Below are 18,309 nucleotides of genomic sequence, written 5' to 3'. Positions count from 1 at the left end.
GCGGGGCGGAGGGCTCGGTGCTCTGCCTGTCTTGCCTGGCAAGCGAGGCGCCCCTTCACCCAGCCGTCGCAGTCGCTGTCCTGAGCCGGAGCGGAGCAGGCGAGACATGGCCTCCCAGCCGCCGCCGCCTCCCAAACCCTGGGAGACCCGCCGAATTCCCGGGGCCGGCCCTGGGCCGGGCCCCGGCCCCACTTTCCAGTGAGTGTGATGTGCTTGGGCCGCGAGTTTGGAGGCTAGAGCTGGGACCTGGCAGGAGGCGGTTGAAGCCGTTATTGGGGGGTGGCGTTGCTTCCCGTTGCGGGCCGGGGGCGAGTGCGGAGCGGGTCTCCAAGTCCGGCGTCTGCCGGTCTGTACGGCCGCGCCTTTTTCCCCGAGGCGTCCCCGCTGGCCCCACGGAAGCCGGCGCTAGAGAGAAAAGCGGCGCTTCCTGTCCTTATTTGCGGGACTAGGGGGGCGGGACAGCCTGACCCGCTTCAAGGCATCGAGCTTGGGTCTGCTGCCGAGCGTGGCGACGTCGGCCCAGTCCGGACAGGGATAGGGAGCAAAAGTCACTGGAAAAGCTATTTACAGCCTCTCCAGAAGTTGGTTGAACGCCCCAAAGGTCACTTTTACGCAACCTGGAATCCAGGCTCATACCCTTGGCTTTCTTTTCCAGAATAATTTAGCTTAACGTTTCAGGTGGAGGGTTGAAAGAACAACTCTAAAACAGGAATTCGAAGTCTGTGGGTAGCCTTTGTGTACAAAATTGTGTGTGTGATTGCCGTCTAAGGCCTATAAAGTTTTTATTTGCTTTGATTTAAATCAGTGACAGATGAGTCTGTCACTTTTGAACGATTAAGAATTAGAGTTTCGCGAACCTGTGTGTTTTCTTTGGGTAAATAGACACCTTAATCCAGGAGACAGGATTTCAGAGCAGATTTGTACGTTTTCCTGGCGCATCAAAAAATCTCAGTACCAGTACGTTAGAGCTCTTCTCTGCTGTTGGGGAAATCTGGTGCTCTTTTAAAAGTACTAAAACACTTGGAACAGTAACTAATAGATACAAATAGAGTGATAAACTTTATTTACTATGTTAAACCAGAGCAACACTTATACTGGTACTTTCTAAGTGTGTTCTGTGCTATCCCGTTAAACTTCTCTCTACCTTAGCCTTCTGAGTTTGTTGTTGTGTGTGCCTTAAATTTTATGGTTGGCTTCTATACTGTTTGTTTGTTTGTTTGTTTGTTTGTTTGTTTGTTTTACTAATAGTATGCAATTATGGGTCATTCCATTAATGTTGAACTTACCTTGCATTTTTAAATGAATAGATTTAGCTTCCTTTTTAAAATATGTTTTCCTGAATTCTGTATTATTTTAAGGTCTTTATGTTCCTATGTGATACCGGATTCGTTTTTTAATTAGACTTTTGTCTTTATATTTGTTTTATAACAGGAAATTTTGCATTGAAAATTTTTATTGAAAAGTTTCCATTTTATTTCTTTATAGGTAGAAGGTTTTCTCTTTAAGATTTTTTATATAATACCTAGGTTCTCTGTGACATAATTATATATACATGTTTAAAATAAATCTGTGGGGCTGGGGATTTAGCTCAGTGGTAGAGCGCTTACCTAGGAAGCGCAAGGCCCTGGGTTCGGTCCCCAGCTCGGGAAAAAAAAAATAAAATAAAATAAAATAAATCTGTATTTTTTCAATCCATGTCAGTATCTATAGTATTCAGTACTCACAGTATTTAAGAAATCACTTATTTCTTTTTGTTTTTCTGTCTTTTTCTCCTTTCTGTCTTTCTTCCTAGACAAATGTCTTACTAGGGAGCACAGGCTAGCCTTGAGCTCCCAGTGGTTTTTCTACCTAAACTTCCCCAGTGTTGGGGTTTACAGGCAATCACCTTGTTCTGAATTTTTCTTAACTCACCAAAGATTTTTCCATAGTTATACCTTTAAATATTGTTTGAACATTCATCTTTAAACCAGTGAGTCTCAACCTTCCTAATGCTACAACCCTTTATGGAGTTATGTTATGGTGACCTCAACCATAAAATTATTTTTGTTGCTACTTCATAAGTGTAATTATGCTACTGTTAGGAATCATAATGTAAATATTAGAGCTAAAAGGTTGCCAAGGAGGCTATGACACACAGGCTAAGAACCTCTAAATATTGTATCTGAGACAAGACGCATTATCTAGTGTGCTTTGAGCTGTAAAATACCTTCTGTTGACAGCAAGGAATCTGGACATCAGCTGTCTTTAACATCAAGACACCTATTTTTTTTTCTGGCTTTTTGTTTTTAGGTAGCTTTTTGATAATTTCAGTCATCATCTTTTATTCTTGCCTAAAAATGTCCCCGTCCCTGAACCCCTGCCAGCTGCTTTCACTATTTTTCTGATTGTCCGAAGTTGTTTGGTCACTGAATAGCAGTGAACTATTTTAGGCCCCTATATGTTTTTCTTATTCTGAGTGGGAGTCATAGGAGTACTTAGGTCTGACATTGGTATCTTTCATGGATTCAGGAATTTTTCAGCAGTTTGTTTTTGGTTTGGTTTGGTTTGGTTTTTTGTGTGTCTGACACAGTCTCGATAAATTGCCCATGTTGACTTCAAACTCAAGATCCTCTTGCCTCAGCCTCTGAAGTACTACTGGATTACAATAATACCTGGCTGGCCTGTGTGTGGGTGGGTGGGTGGATGTACACTCGCAGGTCTGTGTCTGTGTCTAGAGGCCAAAGGTCAACCTCAGGGATCTTCCCCTATCACTTTCCACCTAATTGTGAGACAGGGTCTCACTGAACCTGGGACTAGCCCTTTAGATTAGACTGCTGCCAAGAGAAACCCTGGGAACCTCCTGCTTCCTGGATTATAGGAGCATGTCTCCATGCCAGGTTTTACGAAAGTGCTGAGATCCCAGCTCAGTCCTTATGCTTACACAGCAAGGACTTTACCACCCAGCCAAGGACTCAGCCCTAAGCCTGGCTCTTATTAAACCAGCCATTGAGTTCACAGATGGGAAGGTTTCTGTTCATTTATAATTTCCTTTTGGCCTGACTTTATGTCGCCTGAGAAGGCCTTGTCTTTCTTGGTTTGAATATACCAAGCGCAGTTTAAGTTTGAAATCTGTTTCCTTTTCTGGATTTCTCTGTAGCTGTGGAGCTCTGTGTTGTTCAGTGTTCTTTTAAAGCAACAATTTCGTCATCACGGAGGCCCAGTTTTGTTGTAGAGAGCTGAACCTTACATAGATTATATATAATCTTCTATGACTGAGATGTCTCACAGAGACATGTGAGCTCTCTTCCTCCGGAGACTTACTTTTCACTATCAGAGCAACGTAGTGTAGGGTACTTTAATCCAGTCAAGGATTGGGCTGATTTGAAGCGTATTTTCTGTTGTTTAGACAAAAGCTGGTCTATTTCCGCTCAATCTTTTCTCCCTTACTCCTAGCACATAGTCCTTTAAGGTCCCAAGCTGAACTTGCCCCAGGCATTTTGCTCACCGGCCTAAGCAGCTGTGTCAGCAGCCATCTCTTCCTGGATCAGACCCTACAGACGAAGCTAAGCTGGTGGACTCTAGATGTCTTCTTTCCTCTTGATTTTCAGTTTTCTCAGTACCTTGTTCTCTAATGCTTTAAGCAAGATCTGTTTCTTTTGTGACCCAGCGGCAGCAGCGGCAGCAGCAGCAGCAGCAGCTTTTCTAGTTAATTGTTTCTGAATGGAGAGCTAGTCTGATTATGAACTCCACCCTTCCCATACAGTTCTAGGTCTCCACTCTGCTCTGTGTACAACTGATTTTTTTTCTTGTATTATACTTACAAGGCATTCCCTAAAGCTGCAGCATCATGTCTGAGATTTCTAATACATTTCTTCACATTTACATGTTTTTATTTCATTGGTTTGTTTTGCGTTTTTGAGAGAAGGCAGGCCTGGAACTTCTGTGTAGTCCTGACTAGCCTCAAACTCAGGGCTGCACTGACCTCTGCCTCCTTCCCAAGTGCTAATATCAGAGGTGTCCCACCGTGCACAGCTCATTTGACTTTCTTAAAAATAGATAACATTGATGAATTTAAAGAACTAGAATCTTTGTATTGTGCTATAATTTTTTCCTTTAAATTTATTTTTAGTACTGATTTTTGTTAACCTGGTATCTTAATTTTTCTTTTCTTCATCTTCATGGATTCTATAAATTTAGGAATTTTAGAATTTTACTTTTTCTGCATAGTAGTCTCCTTGCTATTATTGCATCCATAGCACCCAATCCCACATTTACATCTGATAAGAATCAGATATAAAAACAGTGGATTAGGCCAGAGAATTACATATTAACTGTGGAAGTTAATTTGTTTCCTGGGCTTCAGGTGTGTCAGTGGCCAACCCCTTTCTTAGGTCTGTGACTTTATTTTTAAATTTTTGTGTATAATATTTTGTTTATTCTTTGACATTTTCATTCATACAAACAATGTATCTCGGTCGTATCATACACCTCCTGCTCCCCAGGCCCCTCCAACGTGCCCCTTCCCCCCACAATCTTTTCACATCTGTTTGTAGGGCACTGAGTCTGCCTGTTTGAATGCTGACTTACAATGTTGTTGGCTTGATGTTGTACAGGTTTCATGCGTGTTACATAGCTGGTGAGGTGCACTCATAAGTTAGGAGGCCTGGTTCGGTCTAGAAGACCGTGTTCACATCCTTTGGCTCTCACATTTTTCCCACCCCCTCTTTTCCAGTGTGTCCTAAGCTTGTGAGCGAGGGTTGGTAGAGATGTCCCGTTTAGGGCTAAGCAGTCACTTACTCTCACTTTGACCAGTTAATGACCAGTTAAGAGTCTCTGCTTTTAACTGCAAAGACAAGCTTAAGCTTCTCTGGCCATGGTCAAGGATAGCCATGTGTATAGCACAAATATTTAGACGGTAGTTTACAACATGGCCAGTTAGCAAAACCATTTAGTATCAGATAGGCCTCCCTGTCCCCACCCCCACCCCAGAGCCTTTTATCTGACTAGCCATGAGGGTTTTTAACCAGATTTATGTACCAGACATGAATTCTTTCCTCTGGAAACCCAGGACCAAAATGTAGTTGTTTACTTGCCATTATTCATCATTGGGTGTATCTTATCTGGCAGGATAGTACACTTCTGGGTAACACCATGATGGTTGGCTCCCATGTGGCCTGCATAACACCTTCTGACACAAGCTAGATAGCCAGCAGGGAGAAAGTTTTACGTCACTTCCAGCTTGATTTCTGTATATTCTACAGCCAAAGTGTGCTGCTCCTTTGCAGTAGGATTTTACTGTCTAGTTCTGGAAGGCAACTAAGAAGAATAGCAAAACTGTGTTGTTTTGGGAAGATCTGTAACTTTCTTTTAAAAAGAAGTTGACAGAATATTTTGTAGTAGGTACCAAGGTCCCAGCTCTTAGCCCCAGTGAACACTTGAGTTCATTTGAGTAGAACCTTCACTCTTGTTATTTCTAGTTTCCTAACTCACCTTGTGATTCCTGACACAGAGGTGAGTGAACCTGTAGCATCAGCCTTCATCAAAGGCTGAAATGAAGTATGTTTTCATTTGTGTTTCATATTATCTTGTGTCACATCTAAATAGATGAGCTCTCTGTTTTATGCTGTAGCAGCACTCCTTTGTCAGGCCTGGGAGTGCTGTTTGCTGTTTGCTAGGTAGCCCTTTTCAAAGTTTGTTCCTCTTTGTAAAGACTACATTTAGCTGTTTGTGTTTTTAAGTGAGAGTTCTGTAACTTGTTTATAATGTTAAGTCAAAACTTTCCGTCACATCAGATATTACCATTTTGCAACTAGACATGACACATGTGATATAAACAAGGATCAGGTGTAAGTGAGGGACATGTATCCACGCCACCTGTGTGGACATCAGAGTGCTACTTTTGGGGGTCAGTTTTCTTCTCCTAATGTGGTTCTAAGGATCAAAGTGATGTCACCAGGCTTGCAAGGCAACATGTTTTATGCACTGAGTTCTCTTGCCAGTGCTGATAATCCTACTTTAGAATATAATGGGAAGAAAAATTCAAATGCAATGCGTAAACTAAATTTATAAATTTTTTTATTCAAAAACCAGTTTTAAGAGTTATTTTGAGGGAGTTGGACAGATGGCTCAATACTTGCTACTTTTGCAGAGGACAGAGGCTTGGTGCCCAGGACCCATAGGGCAGGTCATAACCCTCTGTTAACTCTAGTTTCAAGAGATCCAACACCCTCTTCTGGCCTCCACAGGTACTGAATGCATGTAATACACATACATACATGGAGGCAAAATATTTATCCACGTAAAGTAAAAGTAAATGTTTTGTTAAAAAAGACATTTTTACTCTTCCAACTCAGTAAAAGATAAATACTAAAAGGACCATGATAAGAGGCCCGTTTAGTTGTCAGGAAATGAGGTAGCTGTGTCGTACAGCCACATCCTGGGACCCTCATGCTGTCCCCTGACCTCCAAATGCACTCCATGGCCTGTGCCCATTCCCCATATGCGCACACACAAGTAAATGAGGAACGTTTAGAGCTGTTTCTTGTGGTAGGATTGTAAGTGGCAAAGGACATAAAAAGTACTTAGTATTATTACTCTTCAGAGAAATGCAGACATAGATGATCAGAAGTTCAGAGTCATTCTTGGTTTTGTAACAAGTCTGAGGCCAGTCTGGACTACATCAGACCCTGTCTTAAAAGAACCACAGTGAGATGTAACTCTCTGGCCATTAAGTTGACTATTGTTTAAACGCCATTAATAAGAGAGAATGTGGGCAAGCTGTGATCTTCAAACTCTGCTGGTGAGAATATTTGTAAAAGTGATATGCTTGCTTTGGAAACTAGTCTGACAGTTTCTGCAAAGATTAAATGTAATATTTAGTATGCAACCCAACAGTTCACTATAGGAGTAGACTCAAGATACAAAACTGTCTATACACGTCAGTCTTTACTAGTGACTTTACTCAAAACAGCCAAAGCATTGTAGCAGCCCAATGTCCCCCAAGCGATAGTCTATGGGAGTAAATATCCTTTGGCTATGAAGAGTAATAAATGTTCCAAAGTTTAAAACTTCAAGAGAGTAATGACATAATTTTATTTTATGGTTAATTTTACAGCTGACATTAGGTAATACTTTGAGGTTAAAATAAACATTTACCTGTAATTCAAGCACTTGAGAGGCTGAAACATAGGGTTCATGAATTTGAAGCTTGCCTGGACTACATGGTCCTAAAACAGCCTGCGGTAAATAGGGAGACCTTGTCTTTAAAAAAGCATATGAGTTGAGAATTAAGTAGGTACCCTACTCAGATGGGAGGAACGCCGTTGAGTTCAAGGCTCCTGAGCTACATAGCCAGGTCTAGGCTGTCCAAAGCTGTGTTACAAAAATTCATCTCAGAAACAAGCAAAAATCACAAGCATACTAAAACTTGTATGAAATTACCATCAAGCTATGTGTGTAAAAGTGTACAAAACACAAGTGTTTCACTTGAATGCCATCCCCACAACACCTCTATATGTATACCATGTTCCAGAACTTCAAATCTGAGACACTTGTGCTTTGAGGCATTTGGGGAAGAAGTGCTCACATGAACTGATTTTGATTTGTTCTGCAATAGGGTGAGCCTTGGAAATATGCTGAAGTGAAAGAAGCAAGCTTCAGATCACACCTACTGTGGGACTAACATAGACCCTCACTCTTTATAGATCCCATATTTACAAATTTGTCTACCCACCAAAATTCACTATAACCTCAAAATCAGCACTTTGTCATTTGTGTGCATGTATACATGTATAGGACAGTGAAAGATGTGTAATCACAGGTGAAGTTGAGCAAAGCAGTGTTCAAGCTGATTTTAACCCTAACACCTGTGAGTTCATGGCCATTGTATAGTCTGTTTAGTTCCAGGGTTTTCACATTACGAATTGATCTCACTTTTTAAAATGGCCCCCAAGTTAGATCTGTCTAATAATCCAAAGTACAAGGTGTCTGTGAAGCTTTACTAAAGAAAAGGTGTAAGTATTTGAGTTGTTGAAGCATGAGTTATTGTGCTGACACATTATTAATACATGGACAAGCTGGTGTATGTACTAGTTGGTTGATTAAAGTATGATTTGAAAGACAGGCATGGTGGCGTATGCATTTAATCCCTGCACTGGAGAGACCAGCTACACAGTACAGTATAGGCCAGAGTGGGCTGTCTCAAAGTGATCTAAAGCCTACAGAAACCTATCACTCCTGGGCATAATGATTGGGTATTGGCAACTTCATAGATGTTTTAAGAATATTTCAACAACTGAAACCAACTATATCTGAAATACCTAGACTAGATAAGGTCATAGAGACAAAGTAAGTTTGTGTTTACCAAAGGTTAGAGATGGAAAGGAAACTGGAAGTGACTGCTGGTGAATACAGGGTATTTTAAAACTAAGTAATACAGTGTGACTGGCAACGGCTTTCATTATGGTGTTCTCAGCTATGTCCTTATGCTGTTAGGATCTATCTTTTTTTTTTTTTTTTTTTTTTTTTTTTTTTTTGGTTCTTTTTTTTCGGAGCTGGGGACCGAACCAGGGCCTTGCGCTTCCTAGGCAAGCGCTCTACCACTGAGCTAAATCCCCAACCCCTGTTAGGATCTATCTTAATTCTCATTGCCATCCCTGTGACCTCCGAGTGTCTTTCAGGAGTAATGAAAGTATTGCAACTAGGAAAATAATAAAGAATTTTATATTAACTGGGTAAACTAATGGTAACTGGATTTTACGTCAAAGCTATTTTACACTTCTGGGGAAAGGACTAGTTTATTTTTTGTTTTGTTTTTTATTAATTGTGTTATTGATTGTATGAAACTTTAGCTTTCAGTGATGGGGTAGTAACAAATGTTTTTTTTCCCTTGGGAAATGCCTTCCAAGATACATACAGGGTAATGTATCAAGTTTAGAAGTTAATTTTGGTTACTTCAAGAATTTGTGGACCAAAGTGAGAGAAAAAAATATGGTAAGATCATAGTAGTTATTGAATTTACATTTAAAAATATGTATGTATTCCGCCAATTTTTTTCTGTTTAAAATGTTTTAAGAGCTGAGTGGAAGAAAATAGCACAGCATTACAGAAGTATCATCTGTCTTCTGTCGTGGGCTTACTTAGTGTTCTTCACTGTGCTGGTCGTGATAACAAGCAATAAACATGCCCTGGACAGTAGGCGGCGCGTGAGCGTGAACGCCATGGAGGTCAGAGGAGGCCGTTGATTCCCTCCTCACAGGGGTTACGGGTGGTTGTGAGCTGCAGTGTGTGTGCTGGAAAGCAAACCTGGGTCCCCTGGAAAACCATCCAGTGTCATCTCTCCAGCAGCTACTATACCGACTTTTAACATCAATGAAAGAGAAATGGAATTCTAAAAAAGAATACATAGCCATAATTATAATTAAAACTTACTTATTAGACAAAAGATTTTGTGCATAATAACTTGGATTTTTTTGTGTGTTAGATCTGCTGACTTGGGCCCTACTTTATTGACAAGACCTGGACAACCAACGCTTACCAGAGTGCCTCCACCTATTCTTCCCAGGCCGTCCCAGCAGACAGGCGGCAACAATGTGAACACTTTCAGACCTGCTTACAGTTCGTTCTCATCTGGATATGGAGCCTATGGAAATGCGTTCTACGGAAGTTATAGCCCGTATAGTTACGGATACAATGGTTTGGGCTTTAACCGCCTCCGAGTAGATGATCTTCCTCCCAGTAGGTTTGTCCAGCAAGCTGAAGAAAGCAGCAGAGGTGCCTTCCAGTCCATTGAGAGCATCGTGCATGCGTTTGCCTCGGTCAGCATGATGATGGATGCCACTTTCTCAGCCGTCTACAACAGCTTCAGGGCTGTCTTGGACGTAGCAAACCACTTTTCCCGGCTAAAGATACACTTCACCAAGGTTTTTTCAGCCTTTGCGTTAGTGAGGACTATAAGATATCTTTATAGACGGTTACAGTGGATGATGGGTTTAAGGAGAGGCTCTGAGAACGAGGACCTATGGGCAGAAAGTGAAGGAACTGTGGCCTGCCTTGGTGCCGAGGACCAAGCAAATAACTCAGCAAAATCTTGGCCAATATTCCTGTTCTTTGCTGTCATCCTTGGTGGTCCTTATCTCATCTGGAAACTTCTGTCTACACATAGCGATGAAGTAACAGGTAAGAATAATTAAACCACATAACAATCTAAAATTTCAAGAATGATTTTGTTAAATTAGCATTCCTTATATTCATTTGCATTTCCTATTTTAATTATCCTTTTAGTTAAGAGCTTCAAAACCAGAAAAAGAATGTGTAGGGGCTGGGGATTTAGCTCAGTGGTAGAGCGCTTACCTAGGAAGCGCAAGGCCCTGGGTTCGGTCCCCAGCTCCGAAAAAAAAGAACCAAAAAAAAAAAAAAAAAAAAAAAAAAAAAAAAGAATGTGTAACAGAGACAAACTTGCTGATTAATTTATTCAATTTAGTAATACACACTAACCTAACTCATTTACAAAGTGAGTACTGAAATTGATGCTATGGAATATATAAAGATCCAAGAGCACAATCCCTGTTTTTCTAAAATAATGGAAGAGAATCATCACAACAATATATAGGCAATTTTAATAGGGCAAAACTGGTTTAGTGAGGCAGAACCAGAAGCAGATCTGGGGCTAACTGACTGATTGTTAACCCGTATCTGTCACCTGGCAAAGAGATCTAGAAGCGTGAAACCACTATTTTTGGCCATATTAACTGTGAAGAAATGGCCTCTGAGTTAGCTTTTGATAGCTCTTTATTATTGTAGGACTATAGCTCATTGGAGTGCATGTAGCTCAGGGTTCAAGCTCTAGTACCACCAAAAAAAAAGGAAAGTTTTTATTTAGTAAGGAAATGATGGTTTTTGTGCTAAACATTCGTAACATAAATAGTTTTCTAAAGAGTTCAGCCTGGGAATTGGAGGTATAGCTCATTGGAAGAATGTTTGCTTGCTTCCCACGTGTATGTAAGACCCTGTGTCTGATGCCCAGCATATGAGGGTGGGGGTGGGGAGGAGGAAGAGAGAGCACAGTAAAGGGTTGGGTTATGTTGAGTATCTAGTAACCCGTTTGGCACATTAAAAACAAAGGCTTCATACTTAGTAATTTGAAGAATTCAGCTAGACTTGATGGAAGAGGTTGAAGACTAAATGGGGGTATGTGAGAAAGGACAGACACAGTCGATTCAGTTGCTCGTTAGGTGTGGTTTATAGAAGCAAAGAGGGAAAGTGCCACAGGCTTTTGAGCAGGTTATTATGGATATTTTACTGATTAGTCTGTGTTAACTGAATACCTAATACAGGTCAGTCACAGTTCTAGATTCCGGCAGGGACAGAAAGCACGCCTTTTGTGGCAATCTGCTGACTGGCAGTAAACAGAATATGCAGCGAGTCAGGAAATAATGAGTACTGCAGGAAAAAATATAATCAGGAAGGATGTTGGGGAGTCCCAGAGGAAAGGAGGAGGAGGAACCTGTTATAGCACCATGGATATTCAAGGAAGGCTTCCTGAAAGAGGAGTAAAGCCCTCCAGGCTACTGGAGAAATGTTTGAGCTGTAGAATCTGAAAGGTATTTCAGTAGCAGTAGCCTGACCTGATAATCAGCAAGGAGGCCTGCATGGAGGTAGTGATGTAAGAGCGCAGGAGACGGGAGGGAAGAGAGCCGTCTGTGCTTCTGTAGAGTCGCTCTGCCTGCCACTGGGATGTTTGAGGAGGGCGGGGGACTGGGGGTGACCTTTTTTTGAGGTAGGTAAGGGGTAAATTAAGTCAGGAAATGTGTGTGTGAGTGGGTGGGGGTGAGCACCGACTAGGAGAGGGGAAATAGAGTATGATCGATTGGTGTAGTTGTCTTGGCCTATGCACATGCAGGCTGAATGAAGGCCTTGAATGAAGGTCTTACAGTAGTCTCCTGAACTGCGTTCTTAGCCTGCTTTGTCTCTTACAAGTGTTAGAGACAGGTTAGAGATTGGTGTGGGGATTCAATAACAGAGCCTTTTATAGGAAAGAGGAGAAAAGGTGACACAGAAGTAAGTCAGAAGGGGTTGGTCAGGCAGTAGAAATATTTCTGAGAAGTAGCATTGAGAAAATTTAGCTCCTATCTCTGCTCCTTAGAGCAGACGTCCACAGACAGTTGTGTGCTAAACCTACAGTTCTTCTGCTAGTTATGCTTTTCAGTAATCAGAAAAAAAGAATTTTAAAATCAGAAGAGAGGCTGGAGAGATGGCTCAGTCGGTCAAGTGCCTGCCACAGAAGCAGGAGGACTGGCTTGAATTTGGATCATCAGCACCCATGTAAGAGGAGACAGAGCCTTGCATGTGTGACTCGAGAACTAGCATGGCCAAGAGACAGCTAGATACCTGGATCTAATCCCAGCCTGCCTATCCAGTTCTATCCTATTCTGGTCGCCAAGCCCAATAAGAAACTGTGTCAAAAACACAGTAGTCAGAGAAGAAAATAGTATCAACCTCTGACCTATACACACATGCTCGTTTACGTGAACACTTTTTTTTTTTAAATTCAGGTTTTTGATGTGAAGATTATAGGAAATTCAGATGTTTATAAAGTTTTATTGAAACATAGCCATACTTACACATTGCCGTGGCTGATTTTGTATTGAAACAGCAGAGTAGCTTGTGCAAAGACCTTATGTGGATTAATGGATTCACACTACTGGCTGAGCTGCACTCTACAAATCTCAAACTCAGTTCCAGTTTGGCAGCAGACAGAGTGCCATGTGTATTGTTTTGTTTTGTTTTGTTTTGTTTTGTTTGTTTTTTTGTTTTTTGGTTTTTTTTTTTTCCGGAGCTGGGGACCTAACCCAGGGCCTTGCGCTCACTAGGCAAGCGCTCTACCTCTGAGCTAAATCCCCAACGCCTTTTTTGTTTTGTTTGTTTGTTTGTTTGTTTGTTTCTTTTTTTCCCGGAGCTGGGGACCGAACCCAGGGCCTTGCGCTTCCTAGGCAAGCGCTCTACCACTGAGCTAAATCCCCAACCCCCACGTGTATTGTTATAGTGTTGTAGTGGCTTGAATGTGAATGCCCGCCCCATAGGCTCATAGATTTCAATACTTAGTCACAGGGAGTGGCAGTATTTGAAAAGAGTAGAAGCCATGTCCTTGTTGAAGGAAGTATGTCAAAAGCCCAAGCCAGTCCCCGCAGCTCTCTCTTCCTGCTGCCTTTGGATGTGGATGTAGACTTCTGAGCTACTGTGTCTGCCTGCAGGCTGCCCTGCTCCCCACCGTGAGGATAATGCATTGAAATGAACTGTAAGCCAGCCCCAGTTAAATGCTTTCCGTTATAAAAGCTGCTGTGGTCATGGTGTCTCTTCACAGCAGCAGAAACTCTAAGACAGTATTTTTTGGTGGTGCAGCTGGGAATTAAATATAGACTTTAAGCATGCTAAGCTAGTGCTCTGTTCATGAGCAAAGTCACTGTCTTAGTTAGGATTTCATTGCTGTGAAGAGACACCGTGACCAAGACAACTCTTAAAAAGGACAACATTTAATTGGGGCAGACTTAATACTTTCAGAGGCTCAGACCATTATCATCTTGGTGGGAAGTATGGCGGCATCCAGACAGGCATGGTGTGGGAGAAGCTGAGAGTTCTACATCTCCATCTGAAGGCCACCAGAAGACTCATACTCAGGCTGCTAGGAAGAAGGTCTCTTCTGCAGTGGGTAGAGAGGTCCAGAGCCCACCCCTACAGTGACACGCTTGCTCCAACAAGGCCACACCTCCTAATGTTAGCACTGCCTATGGGCCCAGCATATTCAGACCACCACAGTCACATACTACGTTTCATAAAGAGGTTGTATGTAGCACACTAGATCTGAAAAGGAGGGGTTATCCTTTAAAGACACAGTACAATGAATTTTGGTAAAGTACTTGTTCACTCTGCAATGACACAATAGTTGTGTTAAATTATTACAGCTGCCAGACTGAACAGTAGTCACAGAAATCAACACTTAAAAACTAAAAATTTCCTACTCTACCCACAAAAGTAAAGGAAATAGAAGCTAAAACCAAAGTTTAATTTGCTAGCCAGTGAAGGAAATCTTAATTGATAATTATTACAACAGCCAAAGAAATTTATCTGCAAACAGTAAGTCTCTTTAAGGCTGTTAGCCTGTCAATGAGATTGGTTTCTTAACATTCAGAATGGCATTGCCACCTGAAGATAAGTGAAGGGTGCTGGCTGTATGCTATCAGAGCATGTGCTTAGCATGTGCTTAGCATGTGCAAGGACTGGTGTCAGACCTCACCTCACAGAAGAAGAAAAGGGGGCGAGTTATTTGAGTGGCTTTCTCTGGCTCGTGATAACCCACTAGATCCTGACACTTCACAGTTGCTTGAGGTGGCCGTGGTAAATCTGAGGTAATGATGTAGTTTGCCACTGTGAATAGCTATACAATATGACTAATTTTAAAACTGGAAACACTGATTTATTATAGCCTGAAGTGGAATCTACTAAGCAGTACTGCAAGAGTAGTCAAAATATGTGAAGTCTAAAAGGGTTTAGTTGAACAAAATTTATAAATCTTTGAGAAACATTTTCTAAGTTAATGGTTGTTCAGGTTCTGTTCAGCCACAGAGACTATGGGCAGTTCCTGAGGCTTTCCAGCTGCCCGGTGATGCAGCACTGTTGTCATGTCAAGTGGGGCCACAGAGATGGGGCAGCAGTTACAAACCGACTTCCCCTCCAGGATTTTCTTTTTTTTTTTTTTTTTTTTTTTTCCTTTTCTTTTCTTTTTTTCCGGAGCTGGGGACTGAACCCAGGGCCTTGCGCTTGCTAGGCAAGCGCTCTACCACTGAGCTAAATCCCCAACCCCCCAGGACTTTCTTAATAGAAGTTGGGGATGCTGTGTTTGTCTTTTTGTTTTAATATCTGACAGGGTCTCGTGTGACAGATTACTTGGAAAGAACAAGGGGTTAACAGGAGAGAGAAGGGACGAGAGGATGGGCTAAATATCTCCAAGTGCATTGTACCCATTTATGAAAATGTCATAATGAAATCCATCACTATGTATAATTAATATATCCTAATAAAAATGTTTAAATCGGGCTGGAGAGATGACTCAAAGGTTAAAGAGCACTGACTGCTCTTCCAAAGATCCTGAGTTCTATTCTCAGCAACCACATAGTGGCTCACAACCATCTGTAATGGGATCTAATGCTCTCTTCTAGTGTGTCTGAAGACAGCTATAGTGTATTCACATAAAACAAATAAATAAGTCTTTTTTAAAAAATGTTAAAAATCAGTGAGATTTCCACTCCCATACAGGTTTCCAAGTTCAAACTGAGTCCCAGAAGCAGTTTTTGGACTTCTAGTTGCAAAGGAAACAACATTTCAGACTCTAACTGTAACTGACAAGCTCCCACTGATGTATCATTGGGAAATGATTAGTCAGCAGTGTGATAACATGGTACACAGCATAGTTGAGAAATGTGAACAGAATTATATCCTAGTCTGTCACTCTCCCAAGTAATGGGTGTGCTTAATCAAACCTGGATACCCAAGAATTGCACCTCAAATCTTACTGCCAATTAGCATTTCACAAATGAAATACAGAAATGAGTGTTTGCCATTGAACCCAAAATAAATGAAATATCCTTCCCCTGAGTATTCTTTTCTTCTGAGTAAACATGTACTACCACTTAAAATAAGCAAACAAACAAAAAACCCTGCTATTTTGAATTTTGCCTAAAAAAAAACCCATGAAATTTCTTTTTCATGTTTTATAAATAATTATATACTATCTAAGAAACTTTTCCTAGTGGACTTCAATATATAAAATGTACACTACTCACCCTCTATGAAGAAAGGGAGGAAAGAATTGTCAGCCCCTGACTGAAAGTGAGAGGGTAAGAAAGGGGAAGAGTTTGTAAGGAATGTGATAGTGTGGTAGTTCGTTCGTACAACACTAAGCCTGCCTGCCCTTCACAGTGATCCTTGTGAGGAGCTACTTAGGAAGGGAGGCCCGTCCACTTGGCAGCTGGATTTGTGCCGCTTACAAGCCACAGCCAGTGAACATCTGCATTTTGCTAACTTTTTAACCTACCATTGATTTCGTCTGTAGACAGCACCAACTGGGCAAACGGTGAGGACGACCATGTAGTTGCTAGAGCAGAATACGACTTTGCCGCTGTGTCTGATGAAGAAATTTCTTTCCGTGCTGGTGATATGCTAAATCTAGCCCTCAAAGGTAACAAGTTGTAATTATCTTTAGTTTTTAATAATTGTAAAGGTATTATTTGAAACTGAAACAAAGCACCTTACAGATGGTTACCAGAGTTTTGCTTTTGTCTGTTTTTTTTTTTTTTCTTTTTGGTTGTTTTTTTGTATGTTTGTTTGGTTGATTGGTTGATTTTTTTTTCTTTCTTTTTCTTTTCTTTCCTCCTTTTTTTTTCTTTTCAAGGAAGAGATTGAGACAGGGTCTCACACTGTATAGCCCAGGATCACAAGTGTTAACCTCCACTGTCCCCGTTATCCTCTTGTCCCCTCCCAACCCTACTGACCCCTTGCTCTTCTCAACTCATCCCCTTTATTATTTTGTACATGAGACCCTGTGTCAGACACAGTAAAGTCAGAGAAAATGCCTCATACATAGTATTAGAAGACTTCCCTGTATAGTCTCTTCTAAATTCAAAATTCTTGTTAATCCCTATACAGTATACAATGCTTTTCATAGGACTATTTAGTATGCTATATAACGTATACTTACAATACTTTATTTTTTCTATTTATTATATTTTATTACTTTACTAAACTGTAAATTTAAGAATGGGATTGAAGCGTGACACTATCTATTGTCCCTACTACCTAGGAGGCTAAAGCACTTAGGTGACTGAGATTCCATCTCTTTATTTTAAAAGAAAAATGGATCTAGACCGGTTAGGTGCGCTAATGTTTGCTTTTGAGTGTGTGTGCACATCCTACTCATTTACCTGTCTCACTACAAGTTTCTGACTTTGTTTAGCATACATTATCGTAATATATAAATAAATAAATACACACACACACACACACACACACACATATATATATATATATATATATATATATATATATTTTTTTTTTTTTTTTTTTTATTCCAGAGTGTACTTAAAAACTGTCTCTCTCTTTCTTCAGAACAACAACCCAAAGTGCGTGGCTGGCTTCTGGCTAGTCTTGACGGTCAAACAACAGGACTTATACCTGCAAATTATGTCAAAATTCTTGGTAAAAGAAGAGGCAGAAAAACAGTAGAATCGAGTACAATGCCCAAGCAGCAACAGTCTTTTACCAACCCAACATCAGTTAAAGGAGTCACTACCACCAATTCTTTGGAGGAACAGGAAGCTGCCTTTGAATCTGTTTTTGTTGAAACTAATAAGGTTGCCGGTACACCTGATTCTACAGGGAAAAATGGAGACAAACAAGACCTTTGATGTGTTTCATGTTTGCGGGCAGGTGAACAATATTTTAGAGTATTTTTAAAATTATTTCTTACAGAGGAATTAATTTGCGGTTGAATGAAAGCATTTGCTCATGGCTGTCCCGGGCGTTCTGCTGCTAGAAGTTATGTAGTCACACGCTAGTTGCTGGTCAAGTGATCTGGCTACACTTGATTGTCTCTTGGACCATGAGGACATTTGTTTCACTTAGCTTTTAAGATTGTGGAGATAGTTGTCGGCTCCATCTTATCTCAGTCCCCAGGCTTATTGGATCAATAAATTTGATGAACAATAGAACACACAAGTTGCCTCAGAAGGGATCACTAATGCTTTTTAAAGTTCTGAGTTAGTTGACGTGAAGTCTTCAAAAATTGAGTGATAACAACTACTTATAAGAACAGACAAAAGTCTAAATTTTTATAACCTTATAAAGAAACTAAATAATAAAAATTTTCTGATCTATATTATGTCTGGTGTTGAATTTACTTTAGGCGATGTGGTTTTTACCTGCCAACAATTGATACTATCATCTTTTATTGTATTTATAAACGTTTGTTGTTAAGAGGTCACTGGAAGCACCGTGAGGGAGATGGTTCTAGAATGACAGCTCCTTAATCTCTTTACAGCATCACGAAATGGCATCCTGAGCCATCACATGTATAACCAGATCTCATCCTGAGCCATCACATGTATAACCAGATCTCATCCTGAGCCAGTCACATGTATAATAACCAGATCTCATCCTGAGCCATCACATGTATAACCAGATCTCATCCTGAGCCAGTCACATGTATAACCAGATCTCATCCTGAGCCAGTCACATGTATAACCAGATCTCATCCTGAGCCAGTCACATGTATAACCAGAT

The 18,309-nt window shown here is 40.9% G+C and overlaps 1 protein-coding gene across 1 annotated transcript; it reads left to right on the top strand.

Moving 5' to 3' along the window:
• Positions 1-57: 57 nt before the first annotated feature.
• Positions 58-17,905, top strand: Pex13 (peroxisomal biogenesis factor 13). The gene is given in 4 exon segments (NM_001107242.2): positions 58-198; positions 9,461-10,155; positions 16,085-16,210; positions 17,137-17,905. Coding segments are annotated over 4 exon segments (1,212 nt in total). The 5' UTR covers positions 58-106; the 3' UTR covers positions 17,436-17,905.
• Positions 17,906-18,309: the final 404 nt, after the last annotated feature.

Source organism: Rattus norvegicus, chromosome 14, assembly GCF_021556685.1.
Source record: "Rattus norvegicus strain SHRSP/BbbUtx chromosome 14, alternate assembly SHRSP_T2T, whole genome shotgun sequence".
In the NCBI taxonomy this organism is placed as follows: domain Eukaryota; kingdom Metazoa; phylum Chordata; class Mammalia; order Rodentia; family Muridae; genus Rattus; species Rattus norvegicus.
Note: the sequence above shows the minus strand (reverse complement) of the source record. Positions and strands in the feature narration are given on the sequence as shown.